We start from the raw sequence: 19,678 nt of genomic DNA, 5'->3' as shown, positions 1-19,678 counted from the left end.
CGCTGCCGAGCTCCCTCCCAGCCGCAGGGCTCCCCCCACGGAGCCAGGATGGAGCACTGGGGCTCCTCGGGTGAAGCAGAGTGTCAGCAGGCGGGCGAGGAGCTCTCGTTCACATACCACATTAATTGAGATGTGTCTTGATGCCAGAAGCTGCTGCCAGCCCCCGCAGAGCAGTTGCAGGAGGGGGACTGAGGCGGTGTTTTGGTCGGTGAGGTTCCTGACATTGCAGAAGGGAGACGTAGTTGTTTTTGTCTGGCAAAGGAGGTGTAGGAACAGGTTGAGAAGGTGCAGTCCATGGGTCTGGGACAAGGACCCCAACCAGGGCTGCAGGCTTGCAGGGGCTTGTGGAGCTTAGGGGCCAGTTCAGACAATGAGCAGCCCCGTGCCAGCTGCTGGGGAGATGCTGTACACACAATCTCTGGCTCCTGGTCACAGCTTCTTGTTCACATGGTGCCCAGAGGGGTGGCTTGGCAGGACAAGGTGGTTACCAGTGAGGGGAGAGAGCCAGGAGAACGCAGCTGGGGTGGCACATATGGCCCTTCTCTACCCTTTGGGCAGGGCTGTGGGATGCTCCGCCTGATGAACAGCCTCAACCTGCCAGCACAAAAAGAAGCCCAGCTCAGGAATGACAGCCTGCCCCAGGGAACGGGGCTTGCATATGCCTGTGTGAGTGCATGCCTGGCTTTGTAGCTCTCTGGGGACCCACCTGCTCGTGGCGCTGACCTTGTTTAGCCCCAGGTTACAGCCTGCCTGCACAGGCAAGAACCAGCCTCCTTTTCTGCAGGACCTTCAATGTAGCAGGGCTGGAGGCAGCCTGGTCCTGCACTCACGACCCTGAGGTAGGCTGGCCCTTATCAGGTAGCACACATCAGCCTGTCTGTGCAGAGGGGCCCTGGCAGCTCCAGTTTCAGGCTGTGGATCCAGGCAGGCGGTGGTGCTGCACCAAAGCTACTGCAGGGGATGAGGAAGAAACTCTATTCCTCCCTTTTCTTCCCCCTTTTGTTCAATGCCTGCTTAGATTCGGTGGCTGCAGAGCGGAGGCCCCTGAGGAGAGCCGAGCAGTGAGGCATACAGCAGCCTCCAGCCCCCTGCATGCTCAGCACTTTGTGGCATGCCCTAGTGTGTATGCACGATAGGTTCCTTGGTGGCTGCATGCCTGGCAGCAAGCACCGGGGCGTCCCAGGAGTTTCTGTGCGAGCGTGTAAGAGAAAACTGTGCCTTTGCCATCCCACTCTAGTGCATCTTTGCGGTGGGATGTGCTCAAACTTTTGTCCTCGGCCATACCCACACACAGTGGAGGCTCCTAGAGCCTGACCATTGTTCTCAGTGAGGAAATCTGTCTGTGGGTTGTCATGGGGGCCCCTGTGCCCCACTCAGTCACCGTGGTCCTGCTGTGTGCCATGAGATGAGCTGGGCAGCAGCGCTTCCCTTCGGGGGCCGCTTTTCAATGGCAGAGGCTGAGTGCCAGGTTTCCGTGGCCTTTCTCAGCAGAGGGTTTGTTCGGCACTGTGGAGCCCAGGCATTAATGAGCAGGAGCGAGGGGCAGGCAGAGGGAGGGGGAGAGGAGACGTAGCGGCGAGCTGTTAACAGATTTGCTTTTTATGGAGTGCGGGAGTTCATTAGTGGACATAGTCCAGATGGCTGCAATAAGCTGGTGAAATGCGATCCTCCTGAGGGAGCAGGAGCGCTGGTGAGGCTGCAAGAGGGAAGGGGGGTTGGTATTCCCGGGCATTCCCCAGACATACCCCTCATTCCTCACCCTCTCCCCTCCTGCCTCGACAGCGCCGGGGAATAGCATGTCATAGAGAGCAGCCTTTGTCTCCTCCGGTGCTCAGCATGCTGACGTGTTGCCTTCCCTCTGCAGGGAGACACCCCTAAGCACAGGGCCGAGAAAGCCAACGACCCCGACCTGGCTGCCTACCTCGAGAACCGACAGCACTACCAGATGATCCAGCGGGAGGACCAGGAGACAGCTGTGTAGCGCTCAGCGTGCCTTAGCCTGACCAGCTTGGGCAGGACGAGAAGAGGACGGCACCTGGCAGAGCTGTGAGTCTAGCCCAGCCCTCCCTACGTGTCAGCCCAGTCCCTGGAGGAGATGGAGACAGCAGGGCTGTGCCCCAGGTTGGGCTGGGACTCTGTTTATGAGGACAGGGGGTATTTGGGACTTGAAACCCTGCTCTTTGTGTGTCCCCCTTTGCCTCTCATCCACCATGTTCCCCGCTCCAGATGGGCTCTATCCCAGAGCCCCACTGGGGCAGGCAGGGATGTAGCAATCCATCACCCTCACGCAGGGGAGCGGTGGGAGTGCCCCCAGCAAGTTCTTACCTATGACCCATGCAGGACATCACTGCTCGGCCCTCTGCCTGCTACTGGTATCGCTCCATTAGGCACTTCACCTTGTCCAGAAGAAGCACCATGATGTACTGCCTCTGAGTCCTGTTCTCTCTTGTCGGCCTGGGACCGCCCTTGGTCTCTGTGGCAGAAGACAAGTCCCTTGTGTTAGGAAACGTGCACCCACCCGTTCCTCAGAGCATCTGGGACTGGCACAGCTGGATGTGGGGCAGCTGCTTTCAGTGCTGTGTCTGTGCTGCTCTCAGGGATCTCCCCGTGCTCCCAACTTTTGTGACCGCTGCATTCGGCTTCTGCCATCCCCACAAATCAGACTCAGGGTTTTGCAGGGAAACCTGGGAGGTCCCGCAGCCCAGGCACAAGCTCCCTGGACAGGCAGCCAGTGCACCTCCACAAGTTCTAGCAGAAAGATGCATAGGAAGCACCAGGATCCCTGGCCCTGAGTCATGTGTGTCACAGGATGGCATTTGGGGCACCAGCTGCCATGGCACACGAGGCGCCGTCTGCCCTGCAGAGGCCATGAGTGCTGAGGTAGCACAGCAGCCCTTGTGCACACACTTCTACAGAGCAGCAGTCCCTGGCTGCAGGGTGCCGGCAGAGGAGGAGGGCAGACGACGGTTGGCATTGGTGCGTTCAAGTGTGAGGTGTGTGCAAAGCAGGTCTGGGTTGCAGCATACAGGTGGGGTCCCAGGAGAGGAGGCCGGGGCGTCCCCAGTGTGCACTCACACCCAACTGTGGCCGTGCCGGGTGACAATGCTCACATCCCCCTACAACACAAATACTGAAGGAAAAACATGTATCACAACACCACAAAGAACCACAATGCTGACCAGGCTTTAGGCTGGGGCAGTTACCTTTGAGGCTATGGGGCAGCTGCTGTCATCTTCCCAAAGGTTCCAACTGCTGGCCCTGCTAAAGGCCCAGCTCCCCCTTCTCCCCTGTTTGTACATCCCCGTTTTTGTACAGGTAGTTCAGATACACACTGTCCCTCTCCCCGCCGGGCCCCTCGCGTGAGCTGAGTTGCTGTGCAATTCCGAGCCTGGCTGGTGTGTAGGCAGAGGCGGAGGGCTGTTGGTAGCCCTGCCTGCATGGGGTTCTGTGCAATACCCGGTTTGTTGTTCCCAGGCGCTGTGGTAGGACTGTATTTTTGTATCTGTGAGTGCTGGCTCTAGCAGGCCCGGGGCCTGGGGTCAGCCCGCGCTGCCCTCGCTTTTTGACTTTTGACTGTTTGGATGTTGTTGTTTCTTGGCATTGAAATAAAAAAATAACTAAATGAGGATGTTTTAATTCCTTCATGCTGCGTTGGGTGTGAGGTGGGTGTGTGACACCTGGCTGGGGTGAGCCAGCTTGGGCTTCAGCCTCTGGGGCAGCGCGGGGCAGTGGGACCAGCCATATCAGGAGGGGCTGCTGCCCGCTTACAAGGGCAAAGGATGAGGAAAGCTGCTGCCTCTTGGGATGCTGCGCCAGCACCGTCCCTCCTGCAGAGCCACCTTCAGAGGGCAGTTGTGACTGCATGACTGTGTTTGTCACACTCACACTCCCTCTTTTCCCTCCTTCCTTCAGCACGAGGCCCCTTCCTGCAAACAGCCCCTGCTGCTGGTTGGTGCCGCAGAAGCCATCTCCCGCTCGGCACAGCCCCGTAGCACCAGGGCTCTGTTCTGGGGCCCTCCCCCCCCCGGCTGCCTGCACTTTGCGATTCCTGGGTTGAAGCAGCTCCCACAAGCCCGCAGCCCACTCCCGGCCGCCTTCCTTCTGGGGAAGGGGCACAAAATGGCTCTGCTGCCCAACCTCAGCCCCTTCTTCTTCCGGCCGCCGTGGCCGGGGGGCTGGAGGAGAGCCTGGCGTTAGCCCCGCTCGCCCCTGGGGAGAGGTGGTGGTGGGTCAGTCCTTGAGGGCAGAGGGCGAAGGAGGCATCGTCGGGGCTGTGCCCGCGGTCCGCAGAGCCCCGGTGCTCAGCGCCAAAGGATTCTCGGAGCCCTGGACCGCTCCGCAGCGCTCGCACGCGGGGACAGAGGGACACGAGGACGCCCCTCGCAGGGGCTCGAGCCCCCGACAGCCGAGCCGAGCCGCTCGGCCCCTCCCCGCTGAGCAGCTCCCCCAGCCCCCGGGGCCGCCCCTCGGCCCGCCGCCCGCCTTTGTGGCTGGTCGTGCAGCCGGGGGGCAGAGGAGGGGCTTGCACGGGGACTTTGGGCTCCGACCACCTCGGGCTGCCGGCGGGGCCCGACGTCAGGGGCCGCTGTGCTGAGCTGCGCCGCGCGGGGCTCCGCACGCGGCCGCCACACAAAGGCAACGGCGCCGCTCCGCGCCGCAGGTGAGTGGGGGGCGATGGGGGCACGCGGAGCTCCGCAGCCGCACCCCGCGCCCCGCCTCAGACCCCCGACCCCGCGCCGTTCGTAGGGGCTCGGGGGGGCCCGGGTTCCCGCGGGGCGGGGTGGGGGCCAGCACCTCTCAGCCCCAGGAGGGAGCGGGGCGCATCCCGAGGATGGGGAGGGTGTGCGGGAGCGCTTCTGGGAGCGGGGGCTGCGCTGTGCGGGGCGCGTGGCGAGGGGCGGCGGTGGGATGGGTGCGGAAAGGCCGTCAGCAGCCCCGGCCCTGCGGGAGGCGGAGGGGGCCGGGAGCCCCCGCTGCGCTCGGCCAGACCAAGGGGTGCGGGGAGGGCGAGAGCGGGGAGGGACCCGGGCTCCTCTTTCAAGGCATCACCTGGCGCGTCCCTCGGCTCCGATCCGGGGTCAGTCCGCGAGGAGCAGCGAGGAGGGATGTGGACGGGGACGGGGCGGGGGGCTACGGGCCGTGGAAGGCTGTGCTCCGTGCTCCCGGAGCGCCGCGGGACGGGCGCGATGTCCCCGAGCCGGGCCGGGCAGTTCGGCTCCCAGGCAGGGGGGCAGCGCTCGGCACGCAGAGCTGAGTTGCACGCTCGTGCACACACACGTATGGGCGCTCACGCGTGCACACGCACTCACCCGCCCGGCGCTCGCACGAAGATGCGCTGGGAGCCGCGGTGCCGGCAGTGGGCGCCGTTCTCCCGTTCAATCGCTCCTCGGGCTCCCACGCCGCGTGTGCCCGTCTGCGCCAACTCCGCTGGCTCCGCTCCCGGCCCCTCGCGGCAGGGGGTCGCTTTCCATGGCTTTTTCTCCCCCTCCGCCCCCCGGATTCCGCGGGGGCCGGGCCGAGGCGCCATGGCAGCCCCTGCGCTCCTGGTGCCGGGGCGGTGCGCGGGGCTCATCCCTCCCTCCCCCGCCCCAGGCAGGATGCAGCCCCGGAGCCTCCTCCTCCTCCTGGCACTGCTGCTGCTGGCGGCCACCGCCGAGGCTGCCAAAGCCAAGAAAGGTGAGCGGGAGTCCGGGTGGGCACGGGGGGGGGGAGTCTGGGTGTGCTGGGTCTCCCAGCTGCCGCCTCCCTTGCAGAGAAGGCAAAGAAGGAGGGTTCCGAGTGCCAGGACTGGCGCTGGGGACCCTGCGTCCCCAACAGCAAGGACTGCGGGCTGGGCTACCGCGAGGGCACCTGCGGCGATGAGAGCAGGAAGCTCAAGTGCAAGATCCCCTGCAACTGGAAGAAGAAGTTTGGAGGTGCGGAGGTGGCCATGGGGGGAGCGGGGCTGCATTGGGGCCGCACGTTCCTAATGCCTCTCCCTTCCTGCAGCTGACTGCAAGTACAAGTTTGAGAGCTGGGGAGGGTGCAGCGCACAGACGGGTGTGAAAACACGCTCGGGCGTCCTGAAGAAAGCGCTGTACAATGCCCAGTGTGAGGAGGTGGTCTATGTGAGCAAGCCCTGCGCCGCCAAGATGAAGGCCAAGGCCAAAGGTGAGTCCTCACCTCCCCCAGGCAGCACTTAGGGCCAAAGCTGGGCAGGGAGTGCTGGTGGCTGCAATAACACTAACACATCTTCCATTGGTCACTGGGTGCAGCAAAGAAGGGCAAGGGGAAGGACTAGAGTGGGGCGGACGGCATCCTCAGCCCCGGACACACGTGCCTCTCCCACCACAGTGAGCCACACTCCAGCCTTCCTCTTCTCCTTCTCCTCCTCTTCTTCCTCCTCTTCCCACCTCCTCTGCCACGGAGATGCCTTGTTTAATCGCTAGTTTTGTTGAGAGCAGACCCACTGGCCCTGGGAAGCTGCTGCCACTACCCTGGTGGCATTCACCATTGTGATGGAGTGGTGCCGACTGGGTGCTCTCACCTCTTTTGGGAAATGGGTTTTGGTTTCTTTTCCAATAAAAATCTTTTTAAAAAAACAGATGTGTCAGACCCTGCCTGCCATCCCTATGCAGCGCTGCGGGGCTGGGACCCCAGGAGAGGAAGGGGATCTGGCCCTGCACCTTCATGTCTGTCTGCTCAGAGTGATGCTGTGGGGGCGCAGTACCAGCATGGGGTTTGTGTCACCACTGGGGTGTCTACCAATCCCCTGGGACTTGGGGAGCAGAGCAGTCACTGTGCCTGGGGACAGCAGCCTGGGTGCCACCCACATCAGCCCCCCAGCAGCGCCTCATCTCAGCAGCACTTCGGGCTGCTGCCTTCTTCATGCTCCCACCCCTGCCCTATGGTGGGTGACAAAGGCACACACAGGGATGTCCCTGTGGACTGTCTGCATCTGCACTCACTGTCTCTATCAGGGCCTGTGGGATACTGAGGACAACTCGGTGACACCACAGGGACTCCTCAACCCGTGGCCTTTGGTTTCTGGTCCGAGGTCTTTATTTGCTGGGGGTCTGCTGTAACTGTAACACTTCTTCAAAACCCCCAACCAACCCGCCAGGCAATGTGGGTAACGCTATGTCGGGATCCTAAAGGCAGCGGCAGTGAGGGGGGCAGGGCAGCCCTTCTCCAGGTCGCATGGCATTGCCCTGGCATGGAGTGAGACGGACAAACAGACATGGCAGTGCCCCCATATTTCAGCAGAGCCCCAGCCTTGGCAGAAGTGAGTCAACGGCACGATGGGGCCTGGGCTGCACGCGTGGGGCCAGGAGGGGCTGGTGGGACCCCGCATGCTGAGGACTCCGCGACAGCAGTGGCCATGAGGTTACATCCATTTACAAAGCTCAGCAGTCATATCCTATGTCCTCCCTGGGGCCACCACGGTGGGACAGGTGTCCCACACTGTTCCCGCTGGTCCCTAGGCCAGGAGGTGACATTGAGGTGAGGAGGGAGCCCACCACTGCTGCTTGGGCACAGCCCCAACTTCATGACTGGACAGTCCAAGAGGGTCTTCTGTGCACACACTCAAGCCAGCCTGGTCCAAAGTGGCTGGCAAGAGTTGGGCCTCCCGTTTCTTTTCATTTTGGGTAGTAAATGGTCTACAAGGCTATTGAAAACACCCAGCTTTAGGCTGTTTGTGTGCAAACAAGCTCTGACAGCCGGGAGATGGTCAGCCACAGGGAGAAGAGGCGGTCAGTCTGATGAGGAGTGCTGATGGCTGTTGGCCAACACATCCAGGGCAGGGAGCTGGGAGGGCTCCTGGTTAGCACATGTGGTCTCAGCTCACCTTCCTTCCCAGCCCCTCAGTGAGTCCCTGGGCCCAGAGTGGCTGGAGGAGCTGTAGCTCAGAGGTGCCGTGGGCTTTTGTCAGCATACAAGGGCGTCACCTGCCAGCACTTCGCAGTCCATGCTTCTGTGAGAGGGAGCAGAGGACCCCTCCAGGTGAAGGAGGCGAAGGGGAGGACTGCTGGAACGTTGCTGAAGTGGTCCCTGAGCACCAGCTTACCTGGCCGTGCCAATGTTCCTGTACTGGCACATGAGGAGGTGCTTAAAGGTTTTCTTGAATGTGGCATTGCAGAGGGCATAGCAGGCTGGGTTGATGGTGCTGTTGACATAGCAGAGCCAGTAGCCAATGGACCACACGGTTTCAGGAACGCAGGTCTCGCAGAAGGTGTTAATGAGGACCATGACGTTGTACGGAGTCCATGTGAGTATGAAGGCCAGCAGGATGGCAAATATGGTCCGGGTGACCTTCTTCTCCCGGGCTGCCATCTGGCGCTTCTTTCGCACTTGGCTCCTGGCGATGCTGGCAAACTTCCTGGCGACATTGGCAGGGCGGCTGTTGGACAGGGAGTTGTGGTCAGAGGCTCCTGCCTTAGCTGGGACGATCTCGATGGCGGTGACACATTCGGTTCCAGTCTGCTTGGTGACAATTTTGATCTTGGACCACTTGGAAGTTGGGTTCACCCGAGGATGGGCTGGGCTCTGTCCTTGTCCCGCTGGCAAGATTTCCGTTGTGGGCTTGTCTTTGGTGGTCTGGGTCATGCTGACCGTGCTGGACTCATTGGAGGTCTCCTTCTCCTCCTGCTGGCCAGTAGCCTCTGTCTGAGCTGAGGGCTGATCATCCACCTTCCCATTCCTCACCTCCTCCTTCACCTCCACAGCCCTCTTGGGGGAGTTGTTGTTGTTCTGTTTGACTGGGGGAGCCTTGAAGAAGCTGAGAGATTTGCCTTTCCTCTCTTTCCTGCTTTCGGGCTTGTGTCTCCTCACCCTGCTCCTGCTGGCCAGCGAGATGTGGATGTACAGCACCGTCATGATGACCACGGGCAGGTAGAAAGCAGCGATGGCCGTGCCGAAGGTCACCGCCGGGTTGGAGAGGAACTGGATGTAGCACTCCCTCTCGTGGACTGTCCTCTTGCCCACAATGAACTGCCAGAACAAGATGGCAGGGGCCCAGAGAATGAAGGACAATATCCATGCGGCTGCGATCATGAGCCCCGCCATCTTGGTGGTCCTCCTGGCCGGGTACGTCAGGGGCTTAGTGACACAGAAGTACCGGTCAAAGCTGATGATGAGTAAGTTCATGACCGAGGCGTTGCTCACCACATAGTCCAGGGCCAGCCACAGGTCACACACCACGGCCCCCAGTGGCCAGTAGCCTTTGATGATGTAGACTGTGTAGAGGTTCATGGAGAAGACTCCGATGATGAGGTCGGCACAGGCCAGGCTGAAGAGGAAGTAGTTGTTGACAGTCTGGAGCTGGCGGTTCACCTTGATGGACAGCATCACCAGGATGTTCCCCACCACGGTGACGAGGCTGAGCGAACCAGTGACCGTGGCGATGAAAACCAGCTCCACAGTCTTGTAGTTGGTGGGGGGCTGGATGGCCACCTCAGAGCGGTTGCTGAGGGTGACATTGTCGTAGGTCAGGTTGGCCATCTTTGCCTGCCAGGGCTGTGCGGAGAGGTTGTGCATGGGGTCTGCAAGGAGAACAGAGACAGAAAGGAAGTACGTCACACCTGGTGGAGCATGCATCTGTCCAGCCATGGCTGTGAGCCCTGGGAAAGGGCCGTGTCGTGGCTCTTAGTGCTCACCTGTGTCTCTGGCAGCAAACAGCTCCTTCTGGAAGAGGAAATCTGGGACAGGGAAGACAGCAAATTTTGTTACAGCTTCAGCCCAAAGACATCCATGTGAATCCCACTGCATCTTACTGGGCACCGGTCTGGCCTGTCTCCCAGCTGGGCTGAGGCCCAGGGCCCAGCCAGGCATCAGTTTGAGGGTAATTAGCCTCAGATGGGTTCACAGCCCTGGCAGGTGTGGGAGATAATGGGCAGACATTCTGCCTTCACGGAAAACAAGGTGTCTGTGGCTGACCCCCGTGGTGATGAGTGGGAGGAGAGTGGTCTTAAAAATAATCAGTGGGCCAAAATTGGGATGAGGGAGCATTTACCAGGAGGGGAAAGAAATGGAATTGCTGGGTGGGCAGGGAAGCTGATCTTCCTCTCCTGTACAGCTCCAGCCCCTAAACCTGCTTTGAAAAACAAACAAAACAAAAAACCAATCCAAACCCGTCTTTCTTTTCTACTAAGATACAGTTTCTGTCTTTGTTATTTTTTTGTTTGTTTTGTTTCCACTTGAGTTTATAGACCCGCATTCCCCTCTAAGTGCGTTTAATGGCATGGCGGAGGCTCGCACTCTCAGTTGCCCATTTTAAGATGGAAGCGCAGCTCATCCCCCCGCACGGCTCACGAGGAGGGGACAGGAGAGCCTCGATCCAAACGTCCGTGGATGCCACCCAGAGGTCAGGCTGCAAACTTCTGGGTTGAAAAAGGAAGAAACCGGATCCTCGGGATGGATGACTGCAACCGGCGTTTTGAACGCGGCAGTTGGCTCTTTTCAGCCATGCCCGGCCCGTCGGCCAGAGCCTGGGGGATATCTCACGGAGATTCCCGATGCTGATGCCCACACAGCCCCAGACACCGGCCGGATCCCGGCCCTGCACGCTGTCCTTTGCCCACAGCACTCAGCCCCAGGCCAACCCTCGCCATCCTGCTGCAGCTGCCAGCCGTGGCCCTCCCCGAGACTCCCAGCACTCCTCCTTCCCACAGCGCTCGGGATACACGGGGCTTTCATCAGAGCCTGGGGCACAGCTACACTGCTGCTGCCTACTGCATGAATGCTGCCTGCCTTAACGGGATGCTCTTGGTCTTCCATGGCCCCGGGCTGGAGCTCTGTCAGCAGCCAGGTGCAGATACAGTGGGGAAAGGGGAAGAGGCTGAGAGCAACAGATGTCTGCCCACAGCAGCTGCACCCTCCTTGTGTCTGGGATCAAACACCTGTGGGAGAGACAGGGATTGGGGGAGAGAGCAGCAAGAACAGCTTGGGACTGAGACCAAGTCAGCTGGGGAGCAGGGATCGTAGCTGCCCTGCGTGCTGCTTTCAGCCCTGCCCTGGACAGACTCCACAAGGCACTTGTCCCATCCCTCTCACCCCATCCTGCTCCATCCCATCCCTTCCCGTCCCAGCGGCCCCGCTCCCAGCCGAGGAGGCATGGGGAGGCTCAGGGTCCAGGCGCCGAGCTGCCACTCGGGATCCGCCCTGTGACCTGGACATGGACGTCGTGTTTGCTCAAAGTGATGTTTTCCGCCCTTGGCGTTGCACAACTGAAACCTCAGAGTTTCCCACAGCCCGATTAGCCCAGCACTGCTGGACCCAGACCAAGGCAGCGTTAACCCTTAGCACTGCAGGAACACTCAGCTCCCGCCCTCTGAGGTGTGACAGAGGTGACTTCTGTACCTGGCCTCATGCTTGGACCCCACTCCCCTCCAGGTACATGTAGCTCAGCGCCATGCAGTTCCACCACTGCCATGCCCTGATGGCACTCAGGCAGTGCCAATGCCCGCTGCTGTTGTGCCCTCTGAGGAGTCACAAAACACATTAAGGCCATGGTGGCAGCAGAAGGGCTGCCTTTCTGGATCTCCAGCATTCGGCTTCCAGGCACTGCCCACTGCCTGCAGCACTCAGCAGCACTGGGGCAGCCTGCCCACTGCGCAGGGCTCTGCCTTTAAAGGCCAGGCTTCTGCTGCCCCTCCTGCCGGCTGACCGATGGAGCTCCTCTGCTGAGCTCTTGAGGCTGAGCAAACAGCTGCCACGGCTCCTGCATTCCCCTGGCCCCTCTGCGTCACGGCAGCAGTGCAGGGCCAAGGCGGCTCTGCTTGGAATGCCAACCCCGGGAAGGCTCCAGTGAGCCCACAAATGCCAATGTGAAGGAGCTCCAGTGGTGCTGCTTGCTTGGTCCCCATTGCTTGGGGCAGGCTCTGATGCCAGAGCAGGCTGAAGAGTGGGGATGAAGGTGGGAGGGGAAGAAAACAGGAATGGCTCAGTGCAAAATCCCTCTGTCTCACTGCCCCAGAGCACACCTTAGGCTTCCAAAGCTGCACAGTTCAAAGGCCAGCACAGATGGATGCTGAAACACAAGAAAACCTCCCTTGGTTTGATGGAGAACAAGAGCAGCACATCCCCATGGCCAACAGAGGACAGACAATGCCCTTTAATGCCTCCGTTTGGAGCATCAAGGGGCAGCGGGGCTGTTTGGGCTCTGAACCTCATGCCATGTTTGCGTGTACATGGGCAGGCGAGCTGTGTTGGTGCCAAAGGCGGCACCCGCTGCAAACAGCTCCCATTGCCCTCTCTCTACTGCCACTCTCCCCCCACCCCCAGCCCTGCAGTGCCCACTTGCCCTCAGCACTGTATCTCATCATGTCAGGGGACAGCAGCTCCGGGGCTGAGGCCTGCTGGGCACCGCCGCTCCTCAGCTCGTTATTTTTATTACCCGACTTTGTCTGCGTTTTCCTGGGGAGATGTTTGTCATTTCCATTAGAAACAACAAACAAACAAACAAGAATAAAGCAAAAAACCCACAACTATGACAAAAAGTGATATCAATAGGACCCTCGTGGGGACAGTTTAAAGAGAAAAACCATGCCCCTTCTGCAAACTCAGAGTAATTGGATCACAGCATTAATTAATCATTTCAGTTCATTTCTCTTCTATGAAAGAACACAGACCGACCTGCTGCCGCGGGCACGGCGTGTGGCTGAGCACACCGTGCTGATGGTGCCCCTCCTGTGCGTCCCTGCCCAGTGGATGCAGGGCACAACATGGGGCCGTTGTGGTTGTTCCTTGGGCTGCCCGTGAGGGTGACACAGCCACAGCCCTGGGCAGTGTGGCAGCAACACAACTGGGGATCGGCAGGTGCCCAAGTGCCAGGTGCTGGGAGTAGCAACGCTCAGAGCATCCCATCGCTGCTCGGGGTCCCAGTAAGACCCCGGAGGTGCGGCTGCTGCTCTGCAGCTGGAAAAGCAGCGCTCCAATCACGGTGTCAGCAAGTAGCAGATTGAAATCACGGCCACAGTGAAGCCAGAGGGGTTCAGAGTGAGGAAGGACAGAACCGAGCGTTGCACTGATTTGAGAACACGCCAGGGGCCGTCCCTTGATTTGAAGCCAATGTCATTATTTTGGGAACGAGGTGCGTGCGGCTGCCCGACCCATCGGCCGCGGGGAGCTCCATGCGGTGCACGGCCCGGGGCTCTGCGCAGCGCTGCGCGTCCCGGGTAGGGAGGGACAAAGTAGCCAAAGGAGAGGGCATCTCGTCCCAGAACCACAGGGGAAGCAAAGGCAAAAACGCACGTAGCGTCCTGCCCGGGAGACAAATCTCCGTCCGAGTTACCGGGGAAGCGAACGCTCCGGAGCCGCGGGACGGGGCACGGCGGGCACGGACCAAGGAGCGGCGCTGCCCGGACAGAGCCGCCGCCGGGTGCAGCCCTGCACCTCTCCGCTCCCCCCGAGGAGGGGAAGCGACGGCGGTTTCTGCTGCGAAGGAAGGGCCCCTTCGTGGACACCCAGGAAAGTTGGAGGAGAGCCCCTACGGCTCCCGAGCGCTCCCCCGCCCTGCACCGCGCACCCCGACGCGTACCCCATCATCTCCCCAGACCCCAGCGGACAGACCCTCGGCATCCCCCGCCCCCGCGGCACTCACCGGGCAGCCCCCAGGGCGCGCCGTCGCCCGCGGCCGAGCGGTTCTCAGCGGCCATGGTGCAGCGCCGAGAGCTCCGCCGCGCCGTCGGGGGCTCCGGCACGCATGGCCCCGGCCGGCACCCGGCTCCCGGCGGCGCCGAGCGGCGGAGGGCGGGGAGGGGCGGGGGGAGGGGGAGGACCCGGCTCTGGCGGCCCGGCCCGGTTCCCCCCTCCCAACATCTCCTCCCCGCCCCCTCCCTCTCCCGCCCCCAGATGTGCCGCCCCCAGATGTGTCCCCCCCCCACCCCCCACAAACGCCGGGGGAAAGCTTTGGATGCGGAGGGGGGAGCACAACGTCACGGTGCCGCGGCCAATCCCCACTCCGCCGCCCCCCTCCAAAAATAAAGAAACCCTCGTGTGCCCCCTCCTTTCCCCACATGTGCTCTCCCCCACCCCGGGCAGATGTGCCACGGCCCCCCCGCACCCCGCAGCAGGGCGGGCAGCCCTGCAGCACCGCGGACAGCGGCGGGCAGCGGGCACCGAGCGGGGCACTGCGGGACGGGACGGCGGCGGCGGCAGCGCCCCAAGGCAGAGCCGGGACGTTGCGGTCAAGGGGGAGCTGAGAGAAAGTGCCTTGGATGCGGCGGCCCAAAGCCCTGACCTCAGGCACACCACACCACACCACACCACACCCTTTCCTCTTCCTTCTTCCCTCCCGAAGAAAATCAGTGCCAGGGAAACTGCCGCGCTCCGGGTGCACCCATTTGGCTGAGCGCTCCCAAGCCGATGGGGCTGCGCAGGCACTGGGCTGCTTGATGGGCCCCAGCTGTCGAGGGTCGGCACTCCAGGCCTCTCCCATCACACACAGCAACTCCAGTACGTCCTGGACACCTCCCCCCCCTGCACACTCCTGCCCCCAGCAGCCCCCACTGAACCCAGCGCTACCATCCACGCGCTTTAATATTCATCAAATACAGGCCTGGTCTAAAGAAAATGTGCCTGATGATGGAACTATTTACATTGCAAATCACTTCTAATAACCCTCCAGTAGGCAGCCTGGTGATAAACGCTAATCCATCTACCAGCCTCTCCACCCCCCGCCCCAAAAATAAAGAAAAAAAAGACAGAAAAAGTAATAATAATAATACAAACAACTCAGAACCCGCAAGAGGGAACAAGCAGGCAGGGATGGGGCTCAGCCCTGTGCAGCAGCACTGAAGCATCAGCGCAGGGAGCAGTGCCAGTGCTGCTCCCCCCATCATGGACCCGGGGGGCTCTCCTGAAGGAAGGAGAAGAGCTGGGGGTAGGGCCAGGACCCCAAATCTGGGCAGAGCCAAAGGATGGCACTGACACCGCACTGCACGGCAGCATCTGCCTTCTGTGCTTTCAGAGATCACTGCTGCTATTTTAAGGTTGCACTCAATTTTGTCACATTTGCCATATAAGCACGACTTGGAATATTTCAATATAATTGTTGTGTTGCAGTCCCCATTCTTGCAGTGCTTATTTGCTTTCTGGGTAATGGAAGGGGTAAAGTGCTTTTGAATCACTTCTTTTATACCCATTATCTAGGGGAAAAAAAAAAAAAAAAAGAAAGAAAAAGGGAAAAGGGAAAAAAATGAAAGAGAAAAGGGAAAAGAATGAAGTTGAAATGCAGGTGTGAGTTGTTCCCAAGCTAAGGAACTGGGTGCTCTGTTGGGCCCTTACCATTCCTGCTCCAAGCTGTTCCCCTTGCTCAGTGCGGTGGCTGGTGCTGCTGTGGCACAGGGCAGCTCAGCAGCACCACCCCAGGGCAGAGTGGGCTGGGCCCCTCATCCCTGCGTGCTGCAGGGACCATGCTGAGGCTTTGGGCACAGCCTGGGGCTCACGACTGAGCTGAGGGTGGAGGAGGCTCAAGGCTGCAGCAGGAGAGAGCTCTGTGCTCCACCGGCCAGGCTAATAACCTTGTATTAAATTATGGGCCCAGGCTTGTGGCTTGTTTGTTTTTATTTTTTTCATAAGCTGTCTGTTTAGATTTATCACTGCAATTCCTGATAGTGCCTTGTCGGGGATCATTACGATAATCGCAGTGCGGTGTCTGCGGGGAAGGGGAGGGGAGACGGGGAGAGACGGGTAGGAGCTGCCCGCAGCCTTTTGGGGCACGGGATCTGGTGAGGGGGAGGCACAGGGCATGAGACCCCGTGAGGGGATGTTGGTGAGACACTGGTAAAAAGGTGGGGATAGAGCCCACGGGGTTCCACTCAGAGGGAGGGGGGAGTCAGCCTCCCACCAGGAGGTCTCCATCCATCTCCTTCTCCAACTCGATCTGAATGAAGATTTTGCAAGGAGGAAGAGAAGCCCTGAGAGAAACCCAGAGGATGCAGAGCAGGTGGAAATTAGAAGGCTCTGTTTTGGCATCAATCCTTCACCTCCCCTTAATTCCCAGTAATTACACCATTTATTTAGGTAAGGCCCTTGGAGCAGAGTGCAGCAGAGGAGAAAATAGCAGGAGGCCCCCCACTCTGGCATAGCTCCGTCCATCCTCTCAGCCTTACACACTTGGGTGTACAAACATGTATGTGCAGCCTTTCTCCTCCTCCTCCTCTCAGCAGTTCTTGTTCTACCCATGCCAGCAGTGCTTCAAGACCCTCTCCCACACCAGGGAATAGTGTTGTGCCCCCCAGTGAGGCTACGGACCCCCTACCTCAGGACTAGGGGATAAGCAAGCAAGGAAGAGTGAGAGGAGTACCTGGAGGGGCAGCCCAAGTGTCCCACGCTGCGGTGGGTGGCTGGGCTGGGTCCAAGCCCCAGCAAGCACCATCTCCATCCCGTCCTGCTGCCGTCAGTGTCATTAACTGCGTGGGAGGCAGAGCTCCCAGGAAGAAAAACCCATTCAAGCTGATGAGCATAAGATAAATAACAGTGAAGAGGGGGTGAAAAAAAGAGCAGGAGGAAGGTGCTTGAGAGTGTCACTCGGTGAGAGCCTATAAAATATGCTGTTCCCTGGCAGAGGAGTCACGGGAAGCAGGGGCAGACACCCTGTAGCAAACATACCACAGCCCTTTTGTTTCTCTTTGTCACTGGAATGTGGCTGAGGTGTTCCCCAACCTGGGTCTGTAGAGGCAGCAAGCAGCTGTGGGTAGTGCTCATCCCTGCTGTGCCATGCCTGCCGCCCTGGCCTTGTCTCAGGGCCACAACCTACATTCCATGTCCCCAGCACATGCCGTGCACTTGGCTGCATTGAGCCCACCGAGCACAGGGCTAATTTCTGATGGGGCTGTCACGATGCATCACATCAAATATCTCATAGGAGCATAAGCGTATTATGCCAACGCAGCCACCTTTGTCAGCCAGAGCTGAAATCCCATCATGAGAACGCCACAGGTTCAGCCTTCCTCAACACCCCTGCAGCAAACCCATGCCCGGGGCCTCTCGGGGCTCCCGCAGCCCAGCACTGCCCGAGCCCCCAGCTTGTGTCCCCCTGAAGCCCAAATGCTGTTGCTCTGGAGATGCACTTAGTGCCCACAGCAAAGCAGCAGGCCCAGCCTCACTTCCTCCTTAAGTAATTGCTTTAATTAGCATTGGGCTTGATGTAGGTGATTAGTTTTCAAGAACTTTTGCAGCAGGCAAACAGACCAGCACAACCCCTCACAGCCTTTGCATTTATATGCCTCAGCTCTAGCCTTGCTGCCAGCTGCTGGTCCATCTCCATCAGCCAACACGAACCCTCACTGAGCCCATCTGGAGCTGAAGTGCTCAGAAAAAACTAACTGCCCATTACAGCTGCCCTGCCACATGGTGGCAGTGCCCGACCTGGAGGAGCACTCAGAGCCTCCAGTGCTCTCCAGGTGCCTCTGCTTTGTGAATCTGGGAGTAGAGAGAAGGCGAAGGGCTCGGTGAGGTGATGGAGCGTGGCTGCAACCTTCAGCGTGAGTGTTGCTCTGGTTTCAGTACTAACCTGAGAAAAAAGCAGGTCCTGCAGCTCCAAAGTCCATCCGTCTCTCCTGGTGGCAGCACCATGCACTCCTGCTGGCTCCATCACAAGCAGCTCCCCATCCAAGGCAGGAGCAGATGAAAGGCTTCTGCTCAGGATGTGGCAGGGAAACAAATCCCTGCGCACTCTGGAGGGTGCCCAGCACACTGTGGCAGTGGGCAGAGGCCTCTGCTCCAGGGGCTGAGAGAAGGGGTGCTGCCATGACTGAGGGCAGCAGCTGGAAGGGGGAGGTTGTCCCCTGCCACAGCAGCGTCACATTGTGTTGCACACCGAGATCCCAATTAGGGGCAGACACCTCACATGCTGAACATTTCAATTAATTTGCCTTTTCCTGTTGGAGTGGCTACTCTGACAGATGGGGAGGGAGCAGAGAGGGCTGCTGCTGCCCAGCAAACTGCACTTCTGCCTCGGCCAGAGAAAGGCTGGCAGCAGCAGCAATCCACTTGTTTTTGGAAGGAGTCCCACCTGCTGCTGGACTCCCTAAGTCTGTGGATGAGAAGAGCCGTGATGAGTGGCTGTGTGCCTTAACATGTGGGGGAAGGGGCACCATCAGCCACTGCCACCAAAGGAGGGGAAGGCTCCCAGCAGCCGGCTGTGCCCATCACCCACCAGCTGCTGCGCAGGGCTGCCTGCTAAGCCTGGTGCTGGAGCACTCATGGGCTGCAGCAGTGCCTACACAGGGAAGTGCTGTGAAGGATTCATTCAAAAGCCCCCTTCCAGCACAGCAGCTCCAACCAACAATTCCAGGGCTCCAGGCTTCTGGCTCCTTTTCTCTTTTCCTTGCTAACCTAAATAACACTGGGACTTCAGCTGTTCCCCTGCTCTTTTAGCTCATTAGGGTGTTTAGAGAACCCTAACTCCTACACAGCCTGGCCAACCCACCATTAACCTCTTTCCACACCAAGAACTGGCTCTTACTTCACCTCCCATTCCCACCTCAGTATTCGTCTCCATGCGGACTTTACCCCTTACCCTGGAGGTGACTCACTTTCTTTAATAGCCTCTTGTGAGGGACTTCATCAAAACCCTTTAGAAAGCTAAATAAAATTCTCAGCGCTGCATTCCTCCTTTCCCCAGGATTTTGTTAGCACATTAAAAGACTCCTGACAAGCTATGGCTGAGAAAAGCTTTTGGTTTTTAAGATTATTTCCTGCTTCTAAGCAGCAAAGCTCTCATTTTGCCTCCTAAATTGGGCCAGCAAACACGCGTGGCTCCAGCTCGGTTTCCTCAGGCAGCTCGTGTTGAATTTCCACCTCGCTCCTGGCAGGGTGCTTGCCTCCGTGCTGCGTTATCACGCTGCAGCAAGCAGATAAGCTGCAGGCTTTTAGGAAGGAGTCTCACAACCCTGCTGCAATCCCACAACCTGCGCTGCACAGTACTCTGTACCTCAGGCAGCTGGGCAGACTGTGGGATGGCCAAAGGCCCATGCTAGAGTTTAGCTCAGCCTTGCTCTAACCAACCTCCAGCTCATGGGCTAAGGAGTCCAAGGCAAGGGAGGGGAGCTGCGCTTGGCACATTCTAGGACTGCACTCCAAAAATAAAATATGCACTTCACACACAAAGTTCAAGAGCACCTGCTGGTTTTGTGGCCATATATCCAAGGCAGCATCTGAGGAGTAAGCCTACCCGCTCCATTCCTACTTACAGCTTGTACAAGCACAGAGGCCAGGCCATGGCTGTCACCACACTTTGGCCCAAAGCTAGAGAGCCAGTTAAGAGGAACACCAAAGCTGCCTGCTTTGATCAGGTCCCCCACCCTTATGTCATCTGTGGGCTTTCCCCACAAGCCCTCAAACAAGCAGCTGCTTTGGAACTTCAGAAGCATCCCAAGTTGATGCCAAGTGGAACGGCTGCAGTTTGCTGCAGCTCCCACTGGAGTTCACTGCCGCTCTGCCAGCATCTCAACGGGGACAGGTCCTGACCAAGTGGCAGCTCCCAGCAGAAAAGCTCTGGGCCCTGCACAGAGCAGCCCTCCATGGCACCAGGCCTTTGAGAACCTCTTGCTAGAGCAACACAGCCCAGAAGATCTTTTCCCAACCATGATGGAAATTTTTCCATAGGTAGTTTGGCTCTGGTTACAGAAATGGACATGTGTAAATGCTCTGCAACACATCCACTGAGAATGGGCCTGAAGACTCTTCCAGAAAC

At 59.3% G+C, this 19,678-nt stretch overlaps 3 protein-coding genes across 16 annotated transcripts in view; 2 read left to right on the top strand and 1 right to left on the bottom strand.

The window, feature by feature from the left end:
* The window catches only part of DGKZ (diacylglycerol kinase zeta), a 41,424-nt gene extending 37,799 nt beyond the window's left edge, over nucleotides 1–3,625 (top strand). For all 11 annotated transcript variants that reach the window (XM_085548858.1, XM_085548859.1, XM_085548866.1 and 8 more), the window contains one exon: nucleotides 1,865–3,625. In XM_085548858.1, coding sequence (XP_085404984.1) covers nucleotides 1,865–1,981 — 117 coding nt within the window. In that variant the 3' untranslated portion in view covers nucleotides 1,982–3,625. The remainder of the gene's footprint in view (nucleotides 1–1,864) is intronic.
* A 936-nt stretch (nucleotides 3,626–4,561) lies between these two features.
* MDK (midkine) lies at nucleotides 4,562–6,539 on the top strand. 2 transcript variants are annotated; one of them, XM_085548869.1, is made up of 5 exons: nucleotides 4,562–4,660; nucleotides 5,597–5,676; nucleotides 5,754–5,915; nucleotides 5,989–6,150; nucleotides 6,255–6,539. In XM_085548869.1, the coding sequence occupies exons 2-5, from the start codon at nucleotides 5,598–5,600 to the stop codon at nucleotides 6,278–6,280; spliced, it is 429 nt and encodes a 142-aa protein (XP_085404995.1). In that variant the 5' UTR covers nucleotides 4,562–4,660; nucleotide 5,597; the 3' UTR covers nucleotides 6,281–6,539. The 2 variants fall into 2 exon arrangements, with proteins under 2 accessions (XP_085404995.1, XP_015719908.1); XM_015864422.3 differs by having other exon boundaries at nucleotides 5,593–5,676.
* A 479-nt stretch (nucleotides 6,540–7,018) lies between these two features.
* Nucleotides 7,019–13,744, bottom strand: CHRM4 (cholinergic receptor muscarinic 4). 3 transcript variants are annotated; one of them, XM_015864408.3, is made up of 3 exons: nucleotides 13,580–13,744; nucleotides 9,636–9,677; nucleotides 7,019–9,521 (listed from the first exon to the last, which is right to left on the bottom strand). In XM_015864408.3, exons 1-3 carry the CDS (start codon nucleotides 13,632–13,634, stop codon nucleotides 8,044–8,046), a joined length of 1,575 nt encoding a protein of 524 aa, XP_015719894.2. In that variant the 5' UTR covers nucleotides 13,635–13,744; the 3' UTR covers nucleotides 7,019–8,043. The 3 variants fall into 3 exon arrangements, with proteins under 3 accessions (XP_015719894.2, XP_015719895.2, XP_015719893.2); XM_015864409.3 differs by lacking the exon at nucleotides 9,636–9,677; XM_015864407.3 differs by lacking the exon at nucleotides 13,580–13,744 and having other exon boundaries at nucleotides 9,636–10,784.
* Between the last annotated feature and the right edge of the window lie 5,934 nt (nucleotides 13,745–19,678).

This window comes from Coturnix japonica, chromosome 5 (assembly GCF_054131305.1).
Source record: "Coturnix japonica strain WE chromosome 5, WE-NBRP24, whole genome shotgun sequence".
Taxonomy (NCBI): Eukaryota; Metazoa; Chordata; class Aves; order Galliformes; family Phasianidae; genus Coturnix; species Coturnix japonica.
This window is presented reverse-complemented; position numbering and strand designations above follow the sequence as displayed.